Genomic DNA, 18,744 nt, shown 5'->3' with positions numbered 1-18,744 from the left:
AATTCAGCAAGTGTATAATGTAATTCTCACATTCTTGTAATCTATCGGTCACATTACTCTAATAACTCTCCTGCCTGAAAGGCCCAGAGAGTGAATGCAGACGGTAACAAACCAGACTGTCGAAAATTACAAGCAAGGATCAACACGATTAGACTTTCACTATATGTATGTACCCAGTGACCGCAGTATAATCAAAGATGTGCATGTGGCTGTGCTCTAGTCATACATCCATCAAGAGTTACAATACTTTAATCCAAGATGATTTGAATATGATCATTATATGCTTTAACAATATTCCCTGAAAATCATTCTAGTCCTCTTTATCACCCAGAAAGATCAAAACAACCGACATAGCTTAGGTCTTATGTGTTGCAGTACCTGCCTGTATGTGATTCTTGAAAATAGCTAGATTGCTATTACTCCTAGGTACAAGTCTGTATTGATGCTTGGCAGACAGTATCTCGAGTGAATTGAAACATCCTTATGAATTAGCAGTAGTGAAACTTATAATTTTCGCTTAACTTGGTGATAAAAAAGCGGTCACCCCAGTCTTTCAGAAAACATACCCATAAAGTTTCCACGACACACTCTCCATATATTTTGATATTTAACTACCACTGATAAACTATGGTCGCGACCCTACAATAGTCAACCAAGTCTTACGATTTCTTACTTCAAACTCTACATAGTCTAAAATGCCGCCTATAGACGCTCCGACCAGCACCCAGCTCACGTTTCGGAATGACGTCCCGAACCTGCCCGTTGAACAGACCCAAATCTTAGAGATCGATAAACTGAAACAAGCTAATCTCAAATTGAAAACGGAAAACAGATGGCTTCGAGTAGCAATCAGGGAATTGGGTATAGCCAATGAGATAGCTGGAGCAGAGAAAAGGTTGACTAAAATCAGGATCGGCATATTTGAGAAAATCGACGCCGAATCAAATATAGTTTACAACGACGCTCAGCTTAAAGCGAGAGAGACTTGGGCACGTCTCATTCGCGATATCATTCAAAAGAGACAAACTTTCGATACAACACGGTTATGGAAAGATCGAGAGGTAGTCTCCACCCCCTGTGAACAGTTGTGTGAGAAAATCTAATAGTCTCTTTAGGATTACGAATCGGCGGTTGCATCATGGCAGATGACGCACACTAGACGGGATGACCTTGAGATAATTATTAGCAACAAGGGGCTCGAAGATCAATTTATGAAGCTCGATAAACAATCAGACGCTTTAGCAAAAGCAGTAACTGAAATCAGTTCTGAGCATTCCGAGATTTCGGCTGAGAACACAAAGCTAAAGTGTAACAGCATTGAGCAAGAAAAAAAGTTGAAGGTGCAAGCTAGCGTTCTTTCTAGCGTTCAGGAGAGAGAGAAAACCCAAGTGATCTCGATTCTTGAAATGAAAAGTAAGCATGAGAAAGAGATGATGGAACAAAGTAAAGTTATCGCAAGCTTGAAAGAAAAGGAGAAATTATCAGCGGCCGAGAAAACTAGGAGGTATGAGGCAAAGTTGAAGGAACTGAAGGTTATTGTCGCCGATATCGAACAGAAATCCAAGAACTCGGTAGCTGCAGTCAAAAATACTTATGAAAAGAAGTTGACAGAACAGAGCATGGTTATTGCCCACCTTGAAGAGAACAAAAAATCTTTGGCAGCCGAGAAGAAGATAGAATATGAGCAGAAGCTAAAGGAACAAGAAAGCATAATCGCCAAACTCGAAGAAGAAAAGTTAGCTTCAGCCGCTGAGATGCAGAGAGTCGGTCAGGAACTAGCTGCCCATCGTGAAGTTTCTGTTAGCATCTTGAACCGAAAGAGAGAGCTGACGAAGCCACATGAGATTCGGGATGACTACATTATTGAGACAGGAAATATCTCAGCACATGGTGGAACGTAAGTGAAATCTACTCTTATTCCTCATGGACTCAATTGCTAATATTCGTGTAGTTGTCTGGCCGACGTTTTTCGAATCAAATCCAATCCTGATATCAACGAGCAAGCATGGTTCCAAGAGATATATGGTGTATCTATAGACACGGTGGAGAGATATGGAAAAAGCGCAGCATTTGTAAAGCTTATAAACATGCGTTATGAATTGTACAGATGCGGCGCAGAAAACCGGGCTGTTGATACAGAATTTGAAGAGGGATTCCAGAAACTACTCGCTGGCAGTCTGGAAAAACATTCAAAAGTAACACCGGAGTCGATTGATAGGTTTCTGTTAGAAAGTAAGAGCGGAAGAGAAATGTTCCAGAAACTATGTAGTATCTGGGATATTGCAAGAGTCTGCCAAAGAAAGCAGTTCCGAGAGAGTAGAGATCCGTAAGTACCCTGATATTTACACATCCAATATTTTACTAATTCATCGCAGGAAAAAGAAATCTATCTTCGGAGGAAGCTTCAGAAGCGTGAAATCTAATGCCTCGGTTTGGACGGCAGAGACTCAGAGCAGAAGCAAACTCGACCAAATCGAGGAATATGGCAAAGAATTCTTCTCCTCTGCGAAAGAGGCTTTGCCCTGGACTAAACATTAAGATTAAATACCAGGCGCCAAAGAGGATCTCAACAATGCAGACTCAATTCGCGAACTATTGGTTTTACATGTCTTTGGTATATCTGTTCTGTTACTAGCATAACGGCCATCTTCAGAGGGGCCATATCACAATGCATCTACACATTTCTGTCTCTACTACTTCATTTCTGGAAACTTATTAATCAAATAAATAACTTCAACTACCTACCTTTGAATTCAAATTCGCTCATCTATAATATGATCCGAGTGAAGTGACGTCATTAATAAACCTATATGCTCAATCTAATATCTTTTCTATATAGTATACCTAATCATTATGAAGGGACTAGGTAGTAATTAAACGTCTATCACTTCTATGGATTAAAATCTTAGATCAATGGCACTATTGTAATTAGATCAATACATAACTTATCAATTGGCAAAAAACCAAGAGACGGCAGCCACTACTTGAGAGAGGAAGGGAGACAAATAACAATCAAATAACACGTAAGGTCTAGGTAGATTCCTCCGCTGTCGTAGTTGTTTACTAAGACTTGCATACAGCCTAACCTAAATGTGGGGTTTACCCATAATGATCATTATATTCCACGAAATGCTCTAATGAATCTTAAGAGATAACCTTTGGATGAAAGACTCACTAGGGAGTTCAGATGATATTGCTCAGATTCTGGTTTAACTTTACTGATAAGTGTAGCTTTCTGACCATAACTTCTTTTTGTTTCACTCCAAGTTCATCCCTGAAAGCATATATCAACTGTATTAGATTGGTGAATAACGAAGATTGATAATGAACTAGCTTAGATTAACTCAGTATACTGATACCAAAGGAAGATTTACAACAAGTAGAAGAAACATCGGGTTTATATAATGTCACTATTTATGTATCTCTAACCACAGCTCTAGATCTATATAAATTACAAATGAGCTATTGTTCAATCTCTCAAGAGTCTGTAATGTAATCTGAAATGACTAGTGTTTATTATTTCTTACAGATTAACATCTCAGGATATCATAATTATAACACTTGATACTTCAAATCTTTATCTATCTGCAGTACCCACTTTTGTGAATGAGCATCGCTTATTGGAACTAGTGTGGAGCAAAGGTCCAGGCCAGGCACATTCTCGGTTAACAGGAGCTGTATCAAGATCATCAACTGCAGTAGGAGCACATCATCTAGGAGATGCTTTCTGTGGAATGTCAATCAACTTCTTAACAACATCTTTTGATAATCTGGTTTTCCACATTTTTCATTATTTTTGACATCATCAACAACTCAGAAACCGTCTTCATTCCATAAATCTTTTGACAAACTCAAAATGGGAAAACGAAACAACAAGAATGGCAGCGAGAAAAAGGCTGGAAGTCCTACAAACAACGATACAAAATTAGCTTGCACCCAGGAGACACCTGTCAAGGGAACAACTGCAGAGAGAGCAACTGCTGATGAGACACCTGTCGTGGATAATCCAATGGAATTGATCCAGAAACTACAAACTTGTTTCCAGAGTCAAGAAACGGATTCGAATGCATTGCGAAGTGAAATGCGACGTCTAGAGGATAAGCTCAAGGATACACAGGATACACTCAGAAATACACGTGAACAATCACAAGTCGAAATCTCTAGTTTAAACCTTGTCATCAAAGAACTCGAATCAAATTTAGAGAATACACGAGAAGAATTACAGACCAGAAATCAAGCTTATGCAGAGCTTGAGGGAGAATATGGAGATGATGTGTTGAATTATGAGGGCGGGATGAGGGTCTCGAAGATAGAGAAGGAGAAGCTACAAGCAACAGTGAAGGAGCTCAAGTCTGTCATACAAGCTGGATGTATCACTACAGAAGTATTGAAGCAAGATTTCGACAAGGAACGATTGACCCATCTAAGCGAGGTGGAAAGGCTAAAAGCAACGATACTCGAACTGCAGCGAAAGAACATGTCTAAAGATATTGAAGTAAAACCAGAGCCTTCAAACATCGAAAAAAGTATTCCTGGTGCTTCTACAGACAATGCGAATGCCGATTGTGAGCACTGTGCATTGCAATTAGCTCAGATAAAATATATGAAAATAGATCTAGCCGTTCTATCTCGGTCACTCACCCAAAACGATATCGGCATTCTGACAGCGTTTTACTTGAATACAGATAACGGCGTGACATCAGTGGGGGTAGAATACAACACAATGCAGGTTGAAAGAAAAAGGGGTTGGCAATATTCTCTGCCCAGGATGGTGCGAACCAGCATGTTAAGTAAAAAAAATGGTCCATCGGTGAGTCTTCCAACATGTTGAAAGAATGTAGTGGACCGTGTACCAAATACTGATATCATTCTATAGGACTACAGAGTTCTTGTCGGAAAGTGGCAGACTTCGTATTCATACCTGGATACCCTCGAAATCTTGCAAGCAACTTACTGCCAGTCTGAGTATCAATATAAAATGGGTTTTGTAAAAAGCACGAAGAGATTACAAGTCTCAGGAACGAATTATCGGCACAGAAAATAGAAACGATAAACTGCCAGGAAAAGTTAATAGCATCTCATGGCAAGGTAATAGATGGTATGAAAGAAGAAGCGAGTATAAAGCGCACGGATGAAAAAATTAAGCAAGACAAGCTCAAAGACGCGCACCAGAAGGCTATTGAGTCCCTGCATGCGAGTTACAAAGCTCAAATCACGAAACTCGAGACAGATATCAACGCTCTGAATAAAAATTGCGAAACTCGAATCATGGCAGTCGAGAAGGAGCATCTTCCGTATCGCGATCTTGCTGAAAGAGTCCTGGCTCGCGAGTTTGAGTGGTGTAAGCATCCTAGAGCACGCAACGAGAAGATCATAGATCAGGGAAATCTTGCTGCACATGGGGGAAAGTAAGTTTGTATCTTCTATTCTAGCATCAGCCTTATGAGAATTTCGGCTAATAATTCTTTGTAATTAGCTGTCTTGCTGTATTGAGAAGGAAAGAATTAAGTCCAAACGATGGAGACGACGAATGGTTTAGGCTCTGGTACGGTATTAGCATTGAGACCTTCGCCAAGCACAAGGACTCTCCAAGAATACAAAAGCTTCTTGACATGCGATATGAAATGAAGAAGTTTAAGACTGTCCACCTTTTCGATACAGCTTTTGAGCGGTATTTTCAGGAGACCATGTCGGCTATCGAAGGAATGGAAGAGCGCCAACTGCTTACGTCATCTCAAAGTCATGTCGATGGAAATGAAAGTTTAGAATCTACCTCGGATCCTGTCTTCTTGTCAATGTGTTCTGAGTACAATGAAACTGCAGAATACGAGAAAAGGCGCCGAAAATCGGATTGGTAAGTCAGAAGTTCATTATCTTCACACACTTAATGCTAATTAGGTACTTGTAGGAAACTCGGACATAACGGTCAAAACATGGGAGATTCGATCGCGGACCGAACAATTCATTAGGATGATAGAACTAAGAGTAATTAGAAATATAATAAATTTCACAGTCTACATTGTCAATATGTTTTCAAGCGCATTTGACGAAACTAGCTGGTGCATCTAATTTCTAGAGAGGTTTTGAAGGTGAAGAAGTTCCAAGTTAAACGGTAGAAAGAGCTTTGAGCACTCAAGCTCTCAGGCACTCAATCTGACATACTGAGACTTCATCTTCCCTGCCTTATAAGTATAGAATCCTTAGGATTCGCGAAGCAATACGGAAACATTAGAAGAGAAGTGCGGCTATGAAAAGAGTTTGGATCGACAAATACGCCTCTTCAAGCGGGTGATATACCACGGAGATAAAATAATGGACTATCCGAAGGAAGCTTAAGTGGTAGATGAAGTGTTGCGATATTGCAGCGGACAAAATAGATGGCGAGTCAAAATTTCTAATCCTATATTCATGATATTTACGCCGACTAGGTATGTGTAAACAGAGAACGAATGACCACTCAGTCATACAAAATACCATCTAGAGATCCTATAAATTGGAGGATAGCATGCTTCTGATTTGAAATTCAGAGATAGACAGGAAACTTCAGACATTCGTCTGATTCAGGAAAAAGTGTTTACTGTTGATACTGACAGTTCCCAACAAATGACAAAGACAATGCTGAGGTTAAGAGAGTTTCAAAAACATCAAGGAAACCTCAGAAACAATTAAATCACAAGATATGATAGCCGTTGATGTATTTATAATCCTGAGCCTTTCTTGAAGAACGATTTGTATGCTGAGGTCTGATAGAGCTGAATGAGAGATCAATTTAGATCTGAGTTTGAACTTTAAACTCCCGAGGAAGGAAAGAACAACGTGTATCATCTTAGTCATTCATACTCATCTATCTTGTTCAAGATAGTACTCCTCTTTTCCTATGAAGCAATCCATTTGAACATTACTTATTAGCTCCTCCTGTTAGTGACAATCCTTTATCTGTCTTTGATTCCATTCATAATACTTTCTTTTATCGACAGACCTGTGACTTTCAAGACAATCGTGTGTCCCTCTCCAACCTCCTTGACTTCAATACTGCGAGTATTGTGGAATATACACATAGCAAGATTACAAAATCGAGTATGAAAGCAATATCATGGCGACTTGATTGTATTCGCGTCTGATACTCTTCGAAGTCATCAGAATGTTTCTGGATAGCTTCTACTTTGGAAACTATATCATCCAATATTGTTGTCCGGAGTATAATCTCAAGTTAACTTACAAGTAAAACAGCTCAGCCAGAGATAATTTGATCAATTCACTCAAATTCACTTTTGGCCCAATCACCTTGATATATTTTTTGCCCTTCTCGCATTCATCGATTCACCTTTTACGGAGGCGCGTCAAATTCAATACGTAAGTTCTTCCATCTTCACAATACCTGAGTCGCGTCACGTCTGTCGTTGTGCTGCATCAAAGTCTCTGACATATGTCTTCAGCAAATTTGATCCAAGCAACCACTCTACCAACCAACGACACTTCCACCTTTATCTATCCTCAGTATGAATGCTCCTGGCCAGTTGCCCATTGGACCTTGTATAGGTTGCAGTACAGTCACAGATCGACTTGTCGCATCAGATAGAATCTTCCACAATATCCACAACCAAAAATTGCGCGACAAAGAGCAAAAGTTGCGCGAAGCTGAAAAAAAAGTCCGCGAGTTAGAAGATCAAGTCGAAACCCTGACGAGAGAGGCAAACCTCATGAAACCATTCCTCAAAATCGGCGCCCAGATACGAACTCACAAAGTATCGACGGAAAAGATGAAGATGGATTCGACGCTACAGATCAGGATCGCGGGGTCTGGAGAGGAACTACTCAACATTGGCAACGCCATCGCAGACGCGCTTTTATACCAAGATATTGCTGGGAAGTATAAGCGGACGGACGTGGAAGTTTATAAACGCATGTACGCTGGCTTTCATCCCGATTTCGTCCTAGCCAGTAAGCACTGCACTCGCTTCCTGGACATACTTAGTTGGCGTCGTACTATGGCTTTCTTTTATGAGCAGCCGTATTATGAGAAGGAGAAGTTTCAATACACAGTCTTTGCGCGCCAGAGCCTGAAGATGAAGGATAAGCTGAGAAGATGGTCTGGAGAGGAGTTTGAAAGTTACTTCAGAACAGATGAGGATGGAGAATGCGCATACCAAGACATGAAAGACGAATACGAGATAGAATTGGAGAAGTATCGCGATTTTGTGAGGAGAGATGGAAAGAAAGGTCTCGGAGGATTTGTCGCGAAGCTTTGGTCAAAATGAGGATGTAATCTGGGGAACTGGATGGGGTTTGGGGGACTTGGACTTGGACGTGGAGCTAGAAGAAAGCCATTTGAGACGAAAACTGTATCAAATCATTGGGTAATGAGTAGCATGGCACTGGAGCTTGAGAGAAGGTTTTGTATGTTATCGAACGAAAATGAAAGCTTTGTCGCCTTCTTGTCATGTAGTATGTCAACTGACTGACAAACAAGAATCTGTTGACTCTAGATATGAGATTGTGGTGGCCACATCTCTGGGCAATATTGACCTCATCGCTAGGTCAGAGGCTAGAACGAAATACAATATCTACCACCACTTTTAAGCAATTACTTGGCCTTCTCAAATGACATTCTTCTTAGTGTGTTCTAGCTCGTGAGATAACAGATTGGAATGCTGATTTGGAAACTCTAAAGTTCTCCTCAAGAGCAAAGTCTCAATGCGTACCGTGTTGTTGATACCTATCTATCGAAAGGTAATTGTTCGAGGTCATTTTCTATCGCTCAATTGATGCATGCCAATTCTCTCCTAACAAGCCTAATGATGTTTGGGGAAGCAACGAATCCATAATTTCGCCGAAAATTTTAAACTATCTCCAGCCAAGCAAGTAAGTAAAGCTCTTGGCCCTGGCGAGTCCGGGCCAAGATATTCTTCGACAGAGAGCCTCATGCGTGGCACCGGTCTCGCCGTGGGGAACATGGAGACCAATTAAATCACGCGGTTCGGTAGAGATCAATCCGATGCGCAGATTCACGATCTCCTCAAACTTTGTGAAATTCGTTCATTTGGAATTTAAATGCCATGTTCATGGTGATGATGGAAAAAAAAAGTGGAAATAGACTTTGCGCCAAGCGTCTAAAAGAACGCGGGGCACCACGGGGTGCGGGGGAAATTCGCTGAAATGCAAGACTTGGCCAATAGCACAGCCTCAAATATGGATATAACTTTTCTCCTACAAGGATGCTCGAGGGACTTGTGGTAGTTACTCCAGACATGGGGGTGTATTGACGCGAATCTCTTGGTGTTTGCGGTGCGGCGAGTCCCTCGAGACTCTAGAGACATCTATGACCCACTCTTGGGTTAGTGACCCAATCACAACAATGGGAATCGGGAAAACCCCCTTTCGCGTCTTCATTTTGCGTTAAGGGTAGGAAATGTCTTGGATTTGTAACTGCAATTGGTGTAGTCGGGTATAGTAGCACACGCCATCTATGTAAGGATACTTCCTGGAAACTCTTGATCAATTAGCGCAGGCAAGAAAGTGCGGGTTGTGCGTGACTAGAAGGGCCAAGGAGCATTTCACCGAAAATTTCAATGTTGGGGATATTGTGGGCATTGGGGATATCTCCAGATGGTGATAAATAGGAAAGAGAATATCCTCTTTTTTGGAAGACCAGACAGTTCGACAAGTCTCATCTGACTGATACTTCTTGCTCTCTTCTCTTTCATTGTCCCATCTTTCTTGCCACATCCAAATTCATATACAATCACTTGTATCAATTCTCCAATACCATCCTCAAACCAATCCACGACGTCATCATGTTCGGAAAGAAGACAGAACCCGAAGTTCAAGACGTCTTGGAACAGCGTCGCCCTTCCAATGCCGAAGTAATGGACAATCGCTCGGTTGGTAATACCGGCTTGACTGGCGCCGCAGCCTTAACTGTCAGACAATCTATCTACCCCATCACCCTTGTCACAATCCTATTCTTTCTCTGGGGTTTCGCCTACGGATTACTCGATGTCTTGAACGCAAAGTTCCAGACCGCACTCAACATTACTGCTGCCAAGGCCGGAGGCTTGCAAGGAGCATACTTTGGTGCTTACTTCATCGGTCCCCTAACATATTCCGGATGGATCGTACGAAGATTCGGATACAGATGGACCTTCATCGTCGGTCTCTGCATCTACGGTGTAGGAGCATTGATGTTCTGGCCCTCCGCAGTCTACAGGTCCTTCCCCGGTTTCTGTGGAAGTTTGTTCATTGTCGGTTCCGGACTCAGTACTCTTGAGACCTCTGCAAATCCATTCATCGCCACTTGCGGACCTCCTCGTCTTTCAGAGTTCCGTCTCGAACTCTCTCAAGCGTTCCAGGCTGTCGGCTCAGTTGTCGCCCCTCTTTTGGCTTCCAGAGTCTTCTTCAAAGAGGGTGAAGGTGAAGATTTATCGAAAGTTCAATGGACCTATCTCGGTATCGCCGCTTTCGTCTTCCTCCTCGCTGCTGTATTCTTCTTCAGCAAGCTTCCAGAAATCACAGATGCGGATATGGCACTCCAAGGCGAACAATCCGCCGGTCTTACTGGATTCGAAGAGAAACCCATGCGCAGACAATATAAGCTCTTCTTCGGTGTTGCAGCCCAATTCTGTTATGTCGGTGCTCAAGTAGGTGTTGCAGCCAACTTCATCAAGTATGCTGAGGAGAGTGCTTCACTTTCTTCGGCAGTTGCTACCGATCGATTTGCTATTGCTCAAGGTCTCTTTGCAATTGGTAGATTTGCCGCCGCTGGTATGATGATGATTGTCAAACCCCGTTATGTACTCATGATTTTCATGACTGCCATTATGGTTTTCATCTCAGTTGCTATTGGTGTTAAGGGCGAGGCTGGTGTTGCTATGTTATCTATTGTTCTGTAAGTTCCCTCCTTTTCCCCCATTATGAAATCAGCGACTAATTTCATCAGTTTCTTCGAATCTTGCATCTTCCCCACAATTTTCACTCTCGCGATTCGTGGTCTTGGTCGCCACACTAAGAGAGGTTCTTCTTGGATTGTCGCCGCCGTCTCAGGTGGTGCTCTCTTCCCCGCTCTCACTGGTCTTCTTGCCGATAAGAAGGGCTATCATATTGCCATGACTGTTCCATTGATCGGTTTCTTCGTCGCTTTCGCATTCCCAATCTACCTCAACACTGTCTGCGCAAAGGAACTTGATGGATTCAGTGCCACCAAGATTGGATATGAAGGAGCAGATTTGTCAGCTGAGAAGAGAGAGGACAGTATGGTTTGGGAGGAGAAGGGTACAACCGGCGCCGATGCTCATCATTTGGAAGTAGAGGATTCTGAGAGCAGGAGGAGACATAATGCATTGTAAATGGAATGAGAAATGAATAATGGAATTTTGGAAGCATCACTGGATGGTACTAGGAATAGAGGATAGAAAGTTTAGAACGGCTTGAGTATTATTAGTCACAATTAGAGAACTTTATTTTTGTACAATAGTTCAGATTTTAGTGAGAACTCGAGTGGTAATGAATTAAAAGATTAAGATTAAAAACGAACCTCTATCCTATGAATGTGATCAAACTCTTACTTATCAGGTAAAGATACTGTTGCCTTCACACAAACGAGTACGCAAAGAATATCGAAAAAATATCATTTAACCACCCCGCACAGAAACTCACAGTCTGACTAGCTATCCAATCAACTAGTAATAATGTATATATCATCTAATAAGATAGTTGTACCCGAGTTTGCATATAGCAAGCTAGATCCTAAAAGTATAAAACAAGAGCATCCTATTCCCTCTCCCTCATATCAATACCACCACTTAATCTTCCCCAAGCCACCTATGTAGGTACGTGGACCTCACTATTACCCTTTTGCTTCGCTTTCCCAATCATCCGCCTCCCCTTGAATTGCATTATGCAGACTTTCGAGACTACTAATCCCGGTAGTGTATTTATCCAGGCGAATAAGCCACACCTACACCATACTCCTATTTTCAACAATCATTCTCATTGTGTAACATGCATGAAGTATAATTGAGGGATTGTTGGCTGTTGATTGGCATATCGGTACGGCTGGACGCAGATATCACCAAATTTGTCTCTGTTGTTTGACGCAATGATGTTGGACTACAATCCATACGTATATCAAGATAAGCCAAACTCTTGGCAACAGAACCCAACCCCGTTCTCCATAGTTTGCATGTGAAAATGACACAAACTAAAACCTCATTGCGATACAAATACTATTCTATTTCTTCCCTGATGATTGTATCATAAGGAGTATCGGACGGAAATTCTATCTAATTCTCATACATGCACACGCAATCGCTGACTGCCAAAATTCCAACTCCTCTTGTACACCAAAGAACGCCGTTCTTGCCCTATCCTGCCTTTTGAATAAATTGTTGTTTACTGTAATGAGACTGGACTTTAGCCTCCGCTTGGCCCACCATGAGGACCTTTACCACCATCAAGAAGTAACTTTGGTTTGATAAATCCTTCGTCTAACTGTTTGAACCATGCTGCATGATCCTCGGCCGTTCCATGCAGCAATTGACTGATTGCGCCTGATGCAGTAATATGTGGTGCTTCAGGACGACTTGTACTGCCTGAAGTTGGGTAAGGTGATCCCATATCACCGCTATCCTGAGGTGGCGATGGCCTTCTCTTCGGTGGTCGATTGGCCGGTGGTGGAAGATCAGATGAATCGCTATCAAAGCCTTCATCGCTTGTGCTACCGGTCCTACCAAGAAGATCCTGTTCACTCTCGTTCTCCTTTCTCCCATTTGCATTGGAACCCTTCCGATTCATACTTGCTGATCTAGCATTTGGACTAGCATTGCCGCTTGCATAGCTTCCACGCTCTGCTTCTCTACGATGTCCTGGCCTAGCAAGACCATCAAGCTGCATTGCTCCATTGCTTCGTCGTGGATCGTTTCCAATTCCTGATCCGGAATGTTTGTAATAATTTCCGCCTGAAATAGCTTCAATATCGAATTCGTCATCACTATCGATTTCCTCGACCACTCCAGTACGAATGCCGAGAATTTCTAACATGCGTGCTGTTGTACCACCGAAAATAATGACAGTAAGCACTACAACCACAAGTACAGTTGCCTTTAATGCCCATGAATTCTCGCCAGTCATTCCGGCTGCCAAGGCGACACCTACAGCCCCGCGCAATCCAGCCCAAAACAGCATTGCTTGATAATTGTAGGGTAGTTCATCTGCGACTTCCTGCCCTCTTTTCTTTGCACGGTATCTGAGGAACCAATTGATGAGTCTCGAGAGAGGAAACACGGCGGCATATCGGGCTACGCAAATGCCAATGACGGTAACTATAATGAAGAGCGGTTTAAATTGTAAGTCCTTCTCAGTGAACAAAGATAATCCGAGGTAGATGAAGATAAAATTCTCCGATAATTGCGCCAGTACTTGGAATAAGTATTTAGTAGTAAGTTGCGTGCGGCGAGACATGTTATAATATGCATAATGCTTTAGGGTGATTCCACAAAATAAAAGTGTGACGATTCCTACTTCATATCAGTGTTGATCTTTGGATGAGGGATTTGCTGAAATACAAACCAGACATATGAAGACCATTAGAGAAGAAGTAGCTGGCATAGGCAATCAACACAATCAGACAGCTTTCAATCTTTGGAAATCTTCTAACGTATGTGTACTTCAATCCCAAGGCTGTAGCAATTCCTATGATGATTCCAATAATCAAGCTTCCGAAGAACACTGCCAAGAAAATGCCGATACCTTCGAACAAACTGAGGAGACCCAAAGTTCCTGCGTTACCACCTTCTTTGTATCTTTGCGCTGTCTCAAACAAGACAATTGCGATAGCATCGTTCAAGATCGATTCTCCGAAAATTACTGTATAAAGTTTCGGGTCGACTTTATAGGTGTTGAAAATCGCTAGAATTGTAACAGGATCGGTGGCAGAAAGTGTTGCTCCAACAGATATAGCATCAACGAATGTCATACTGACCCCATCAAGGGGAATTCTCGTGTACAACCATAATACCAATCCTAGCACAATTGCCGATATAAAAGTCCCGGCGAACGCAAATGTAAGAATAGTACCAATGTTGCGAAAGAAATTCGCTTGGTGTAATTCGTATCCGGAAGCCAGGATAATCGGTGGCAGGAGAAGATTGAAGAATATCTGTTCATCGAAGCTCACAAGACTTTGTATAGAATTTCCAGCGCTGACTCGAAGTATTAAGCCAATGGTCATACCTAATTGGTTAATATATACCTTATGAACCGCCCGATCAACATAACTTACCAGCAAAGATCGAAATGGAAGTTTCGTGAACAGCTTCAACTTTCTTGATTTGAAGCAAGTAACTTGTGAAGAGGGCTACAATGAGTAGCATAATCAAGATGAAGAGAGCCCATGATGAGAATATTTCCTTCTGTGATGAATCGGGTGCTATGGAAATGGGATCAGTTGTCATTCGGGGATTGTCTTCTGATGTTGGAAACACTATAGCATACCGTCGGGATCTTCTTCCTCGGATTGTCTTTCTATTAAACCAAACTCATTAGCTGACGCACAAACGAACCTGATGGACAGAATCGCAAACTTACTCAGAAGCTCAAAGACGGAGCCGGCGATCGCCGCAGACATGATGGAGTGGTATCTAGATACCTAGCTATTGCGATATCGCGAACTTTATCGAAATTATGTGGAAGAATTGCGAAAGACTGTACAGTCGCTCAGAGACGAGCAGCGAGTAGCGAGAGAACGACGCATGTATATCTATTAGTTTGAGAGTGAAGAGGGGTGTTCTGGATGTACGAAGTAATTCTGAAGTATGTGGGTTTCGTGGTGGTGATAGTTGGTGGAGTATGTAGGGAAAGGCAGATACTGGGTGGTACGAAGTAGGTAGATTATCAAACATTCGGTTCCGTGTTACTTGGATGAAGCTACTTCCTACTAGGCACATGATATTATTATGATTAGCACGCAGGATCTCTCTGGCCAGGTTGTCATTTTTATTATCATATTACAATTACGACAAAGCATCCAAAGTTGCGAATGGTGCAGAATAAAAGATTGTATTATTTGTTTAAAAAATGTATCATTCACAAAGGAAGACATAATGCATTGTATTCGAATTCCTTCTATACTGAAATACCAGGAGTCTGATGTTTGCTCCTGTTCAATTGTTCACATTGTACCGTCTTCAACTCCGGATTCCCTCATACCGGACAATTATGCTTTGTAGAGTCGTCCTTCTCACTCACACTCACACTCACACTCATGGTAGTGGGGGCGGTTACATATGAAATTGATATAAAATTGTCATGTCGCGTGTGTTTCTCATTGCGTATGCCATGAGCTAGGGCCCATCGTCTGTCTACCTGATACTTCGTATGATTTGTCCATCTCCACGAATCCACAGCCATTTCCTCTGTACATCGTACATATAACGTCTGAGAGGCTCCGGATCTTATGAAGGTTTCCTGTCTCTTCTTTTGATTGGTTGGCTACGTACATCACAGCCTTACTTACTTTGATTGGTGAGGCTGAGATATCTGATCTGATTACATAATTATGTCACTTGCAGTGGTGCAGCATCTCACCTAATCATCAACCTTCACGTCACATCACATCACATCACATCAGTTGACAAGGGACCTTGAATCATTACATACCTTCCTACTGTTCCTATCTGAATTTCGCAGCCTCGTTCTAGAAAATACAATTCGTTCAACTCATCTCCGCAATCTCCAATCATCCTAACATGTCAAGTTGTGTTACATCGTATTGACCACGCACATGTACAGATCTCGAATTTTCCGATGCACCTCATACCCATTTGATTTTGCGCACTGATCCACCAGACCATCCCAGCAGACGAAGCTGATCCGCGTGCACAGCAGCCCACTCCAGCCTCGTGATGCCCAGAACCCATAGGAACCAACTCATGTCTGAGACTCCTTGTTGTCATTGCGCCTTGCGTCTCCATTGACAACCTTGTTGATTCATACTATAACAGACCGCAAACTCCAAACAAATTCCAAAAGCAAACGACAACTGCAGTGATTCCACGGACTTGCGGTCAACTCGAAAGTGGATTTGAGAGTTGTTGAACAGAATCCTCGACTTGGGTCTCGTACTCCTTTCTTACAACGAAGAATATGGCAGAAGGTGACACACGTATTGTTCGAGGGGAGGAGAATGATGAAATGCAGAGTGCCGACTCGAAGAGGGATCAAGATACTCGAATGGAGGACCACAAACCTGCAAACGAACAGTCACCGCTTTTGTCTGCATCTGAATCGGAAGAAGAGGAAGAAGGTCTCATTAACGGCAGCAACATATTAAATCATGACAATGATACTTTCTCAGAAACAAAGGGGATATGGTACATGATACTTTTGACCCTCAGTATAGGCGGTTTACAAGTGGCTTGGGGAGTGGAGTTGTCCAATGGAACACCATATCTTCTATCACTCGGTCTGAGCAAGTCATTAATGGCTTTAGTATGGATCGCAGGACCAATGTCAGGAGCTTTAGTCCAGCCATATATTGGTATACTAAGTGATAGATGTCGATCACCATGGGGTAAAAGACGACCCTTTATGGCCATAGGTACTGTCGCTACAGTCCTGTCTTTGGTTTTCTTAGCTTGGGTAAGAGAAATAGTTGGTGGATTTCTAGGGTTATTCGGTGCGGACAAAGAATCTCAAGGCGTCAAAGTTTCAATCATCGTTGTCGCTGTTCTCTTAGTTTATATTTTAGATTTTGCTATAGCTACAGGTTTGTGCCAATATACTAATAGTAGAGAACTCACTGACATCTCTTAGTACAAGCTGCTATCAGAGCTTATATTCTTGATTGCGCCCCTAGTCACCAACAAGGTATTTGTTACTAGAAACACTCGTGTAATGTTTCCTGAAAAGAGCTAACTCCTATCTTTAGAAACTGCGAACTCATTCGCTAGCCGTGTCATAGGTATTGGTAACATTGTTGCTTACCTCGCTGGTTATATTGATCTACCAAAGTATCTATGGTTTTTCGGAAATACCCAATTCAAGATACTTTCTCTAATGGCTTGCGTGGCTCTTTCTACCACTGTCACCATAAGCAGTGTTACCATCAAAGAACGTGATCCAAGTAACGAGCCAGTTCCACCTGAAGCAAAATCAGGACTTATCCCGTTCTTCAAACAAGTTTTTACCTCCATCAGGCGTTTACCTCCTTTGACTCGTCAAGTCTGTGAAGTGGAGTTCTTCGCTTGGGTTGGCTTTTTCCCTCAACTTTTTTATTCGAGCTCCTATGTCGGTGATATTTATGTTCAGCCATATCTAAGAGAAAATCCCGACATGACTCCAGCAGAAATCGATAAGCTCTACGAGCAAGCTACTCGTGTTGGAACTTTCGCTCTTTTGATGTACGCTATTACATCGTTGACTGTCAATGTCGTCTTACCATTCTTCATTACTCCGTCCTACGATGCACCGTCATCAGCCGCATCAACATACTCTCATAAAAGTTACACAACACGTTTCTCACGATTTATGGATAATCTCGCCATCCCTGGCCTGACCCTTCGTCGTGCATGGCTCATAAGCCATCTTCTTTTTGCAGCATGCATGTTTTCAACTCTCATTGTACGATCTATTACAGCAGCCACTATTTTAATAGCATTAGTTGGTGTATCGTGGGCTATGACGTTATGGGCACCATTTGCTATCATCAGCGCTGAAGTTAGTAAACGTGATGCTGTACGTAGAGCACGCCAGCAATCGATAGTTGGCGAGGATGATTTGGATGAAGATCAAGCTGGTAAGTTGCTCTTACTTTGTCATTCCGTGCATGTTTCTTCTTTGTTGTCAATTGCTAACAATGTTCTCAGGCATCATCCTCGGTATTCACAACATGTCCGTTGCAGCCCCTCAAATTCTCGCTACACTGGGCAGCAGTATCATTTTCAAATTCATGCAAAAGCCACGTGGGACCCCAGGAGACAGAAGTTTTGCGGTTGTTATGGCTGCGGGTGGTATCAGTACTTTATTCGCTGCATATCTTACTAGTAGGATCAAAGATGAGATTGAAGTTCCCGGGGACGACAATAGGAATAGGGAAAGAGGAGAAAGTAGTAGAACAAGACTTAGTAGGAGAAGTACGGAGACTCCGCTGATCTTGGGTAGTGGATAAACAGATAATGAGAAATTTTGAAGTGGGTGCGAGAGAGATTTTGTGTGTCAGATTAAGCAAGTGGCTTACTAGCGGGTTCTAGGAGTCGAAATGTTCTACTGGTTAGAAATGATACGGATTTGGGGGACGAAACGTTTGGTATTTGAAGCCATGCTATGAAATGGAAACGATTAAAATGAAAACGATGGATGTGGTTGTTCTTTTTTGTGTACTCCATATACCAAGCATTTGAGATGTATGTATTTTATACCTTCTGTGTTTTGTTGCGTCGTATTTCATTGCATTTAGTCGTCTAGCAATAAAATTGCAGCGCTTTTAATCCTGGGAGTTTTGGAGATGCGCTGTGCCGGAAATCAACTTTATTGGATATTTGCATGTATGTCTGTATCTATCTCCGAAAAGAAAAAACTTGTAGCTAGATTTCCTGGAATGAAAGCAATTTCTATATTTATGCTGTTGTCATATGACGGAGCTTGACCGTGGGATAACGAGCCATTGTAGCATCTGAAAAGAATATATATATATACAGTGGATCAGTCATCCAATCCAACCGAATACTAAGATGTGAATACTGCTGCCTAACA

General features: G+C 42.1%; 6 protein-coding genes across 6 annotated transcripts; 5 read left to right on the top strand and 1 right to left on the bottom strand.

Moving 5' to 3' along the window:
* Nucleotides 1–695: 695 nt before the first annotated feature.
* On the top strand, nt 696–2,538 carry EAE98_001827 (uncharacterized protein; the record flags this gene model as incomplete). Its single annotated transcript, XM_038949446.1, has 4 exons — nt 696–1,061; nt 1,116–1,897; nt 1,952–2,326; nt 2,376–2,538. 4 exons carry the CDS (start codon nt 696–698, stop codon nt 2,536–2,538), a joined length of 1,686 nt encoding a protein of 561 aa, XP_038814431.1.
* A 1,318-nt stretch (nt 2,539–3,856) lies between these two features.
* EAE98_001826 (uncharacterized protein) lies at nt 3,857–5,969 on the top strand (the record flags this gene model as incomplete). The annotated part of the gene is made up of 5 exons (XM_038949445.1): nt 3,857–4,810; nt 4,877–4,965; nt 5,019–5,408; nt 5,477–5,854; nt 5,909–5,969. 5 exons carry the CDS (start codon nt 3,857–3,859, stop codon nt 5,967–5,969), a joined length of 1,872 nt encoding a protein of 623 aa, XP_038814430.1.
* Nucleotides 5,970–7,499: 1,530 nt separating this feature from the next.
* Nucleotides 7,500–8,258, top strand: EAE98_001825 (uncharacterized protein; the record flags this gene model as incomplete). Its single annotated transcript, XM_038949444.1, has 1 exon — nt 7,500–8,258. One exon carries the CDS (start codon nt 7,500–7,502, stop codon nt 8,256–8,258), a length of 759 nt encoding a protein of 252 aa, XP_038814429.1.
* A 1,536-nt stretch (nt 8,259–9,794) lies between these two features.
* Nucleotides 9,795–11,342, top strand: EAE98_001824 (uncharacterized protein; the record flags this gene model as incomplete). Its single annotated transcript, XM_038949443.1, has 2 exons — nt 9,795–10,885; nt 10,937–11,342. 2 exons carry the CDS (start codon nt 9,795–9,797, stop codon nt 11,340–11,342), a joined length of 1,497 nt encoding a protein of 498 aa, XP_038814428.1.
* Nucleotides 11,343–12,408: 1,066 nt separating this feature from the next.
* On the bottom strand, nt 12,409–14,620 carry EAE98_001823 (uncharacterized protein; the record flags this gene model as incomplete). Its single annotated transcript, XM_038949442.1, has 5 exons — nt 12,409–13,511; nt 13,564–14,226; nt 14,276–14,422; nt 14,488–14,517; nt 14,581–14,620. The coding sequence occupies 5 exons, from the start codon at nt 14,618–14,620 to the stop codon at nt 12,409–12,411; spliced, it is 1,983 nt and encodes a 660-aa protein (XP_038814427.1).
* Nucleotides 14,621–15,360: 740 nt separating this feature from the next.
* On the top strand, nt 15,361–18,606 carry EAE98_001822 (uncharacterized protein). The gene is made up of 4 exons (XM_038949441.1): nt 15,361–16,759; nt 16,807–16,860; nt 16,922–17,788; nt 17,859–18,606. The coding sequence occupies exons 1-4, from the start codon at nt 16,138–16,140 to the stop codon at nt 18,158–18,160; spliced, it is 1,845 nt and encodes a 614-aa protein (XP_038814426.1). The 5' UTR covers nt 15,361–16,137; the 3' UTR covers nt 18,161–18,606.
* The last annotated feature ends 138 nt before the right edge of the window (nt 18,607–18,744 follow it).

The sequence above is a fragment of the Botrytis deweyae genome (assembly GCF_014898535.1).
Source record: "Botrytis deweyae strain B1 chromosome Unknown BDEW_003, whole genome shotgun sequence".
Lineage (NCBI taxonomy): Eukaryota > Fungi > Ascomycota > Leotiomycetes > Helotiales > Sclerotiniaceae > Botrytis > Botrytis deweyae.
Note: the sequence above shows the minus strand (reverse complement) of the source record. Positions and strands in the feature narration are given on the sequence as shown.

Coding starts and splice junctions, on each gene's coding strand:
- EAE98_001822 (XM_038949441.1), top strand. CDS start 16,138: ATGGCAGAAGGTGACACACGTATTGTTCGAGGGGAGGAGAATGATGAA. Junction 16,861..16,921: donor CGCCCCTAGTCACCAACAAG/GTATTTGTTACT, acceptor TCCTATCTTTAG/AAACTGCGAACTCATTCGCT. Junction 17,789..17,858: donor TTTGGATGAAGATCAAGCTG/GTAAGTTGCTCT, acceptor CAATGTTCTCAG/GCATCATCCTCGGTATTCAC.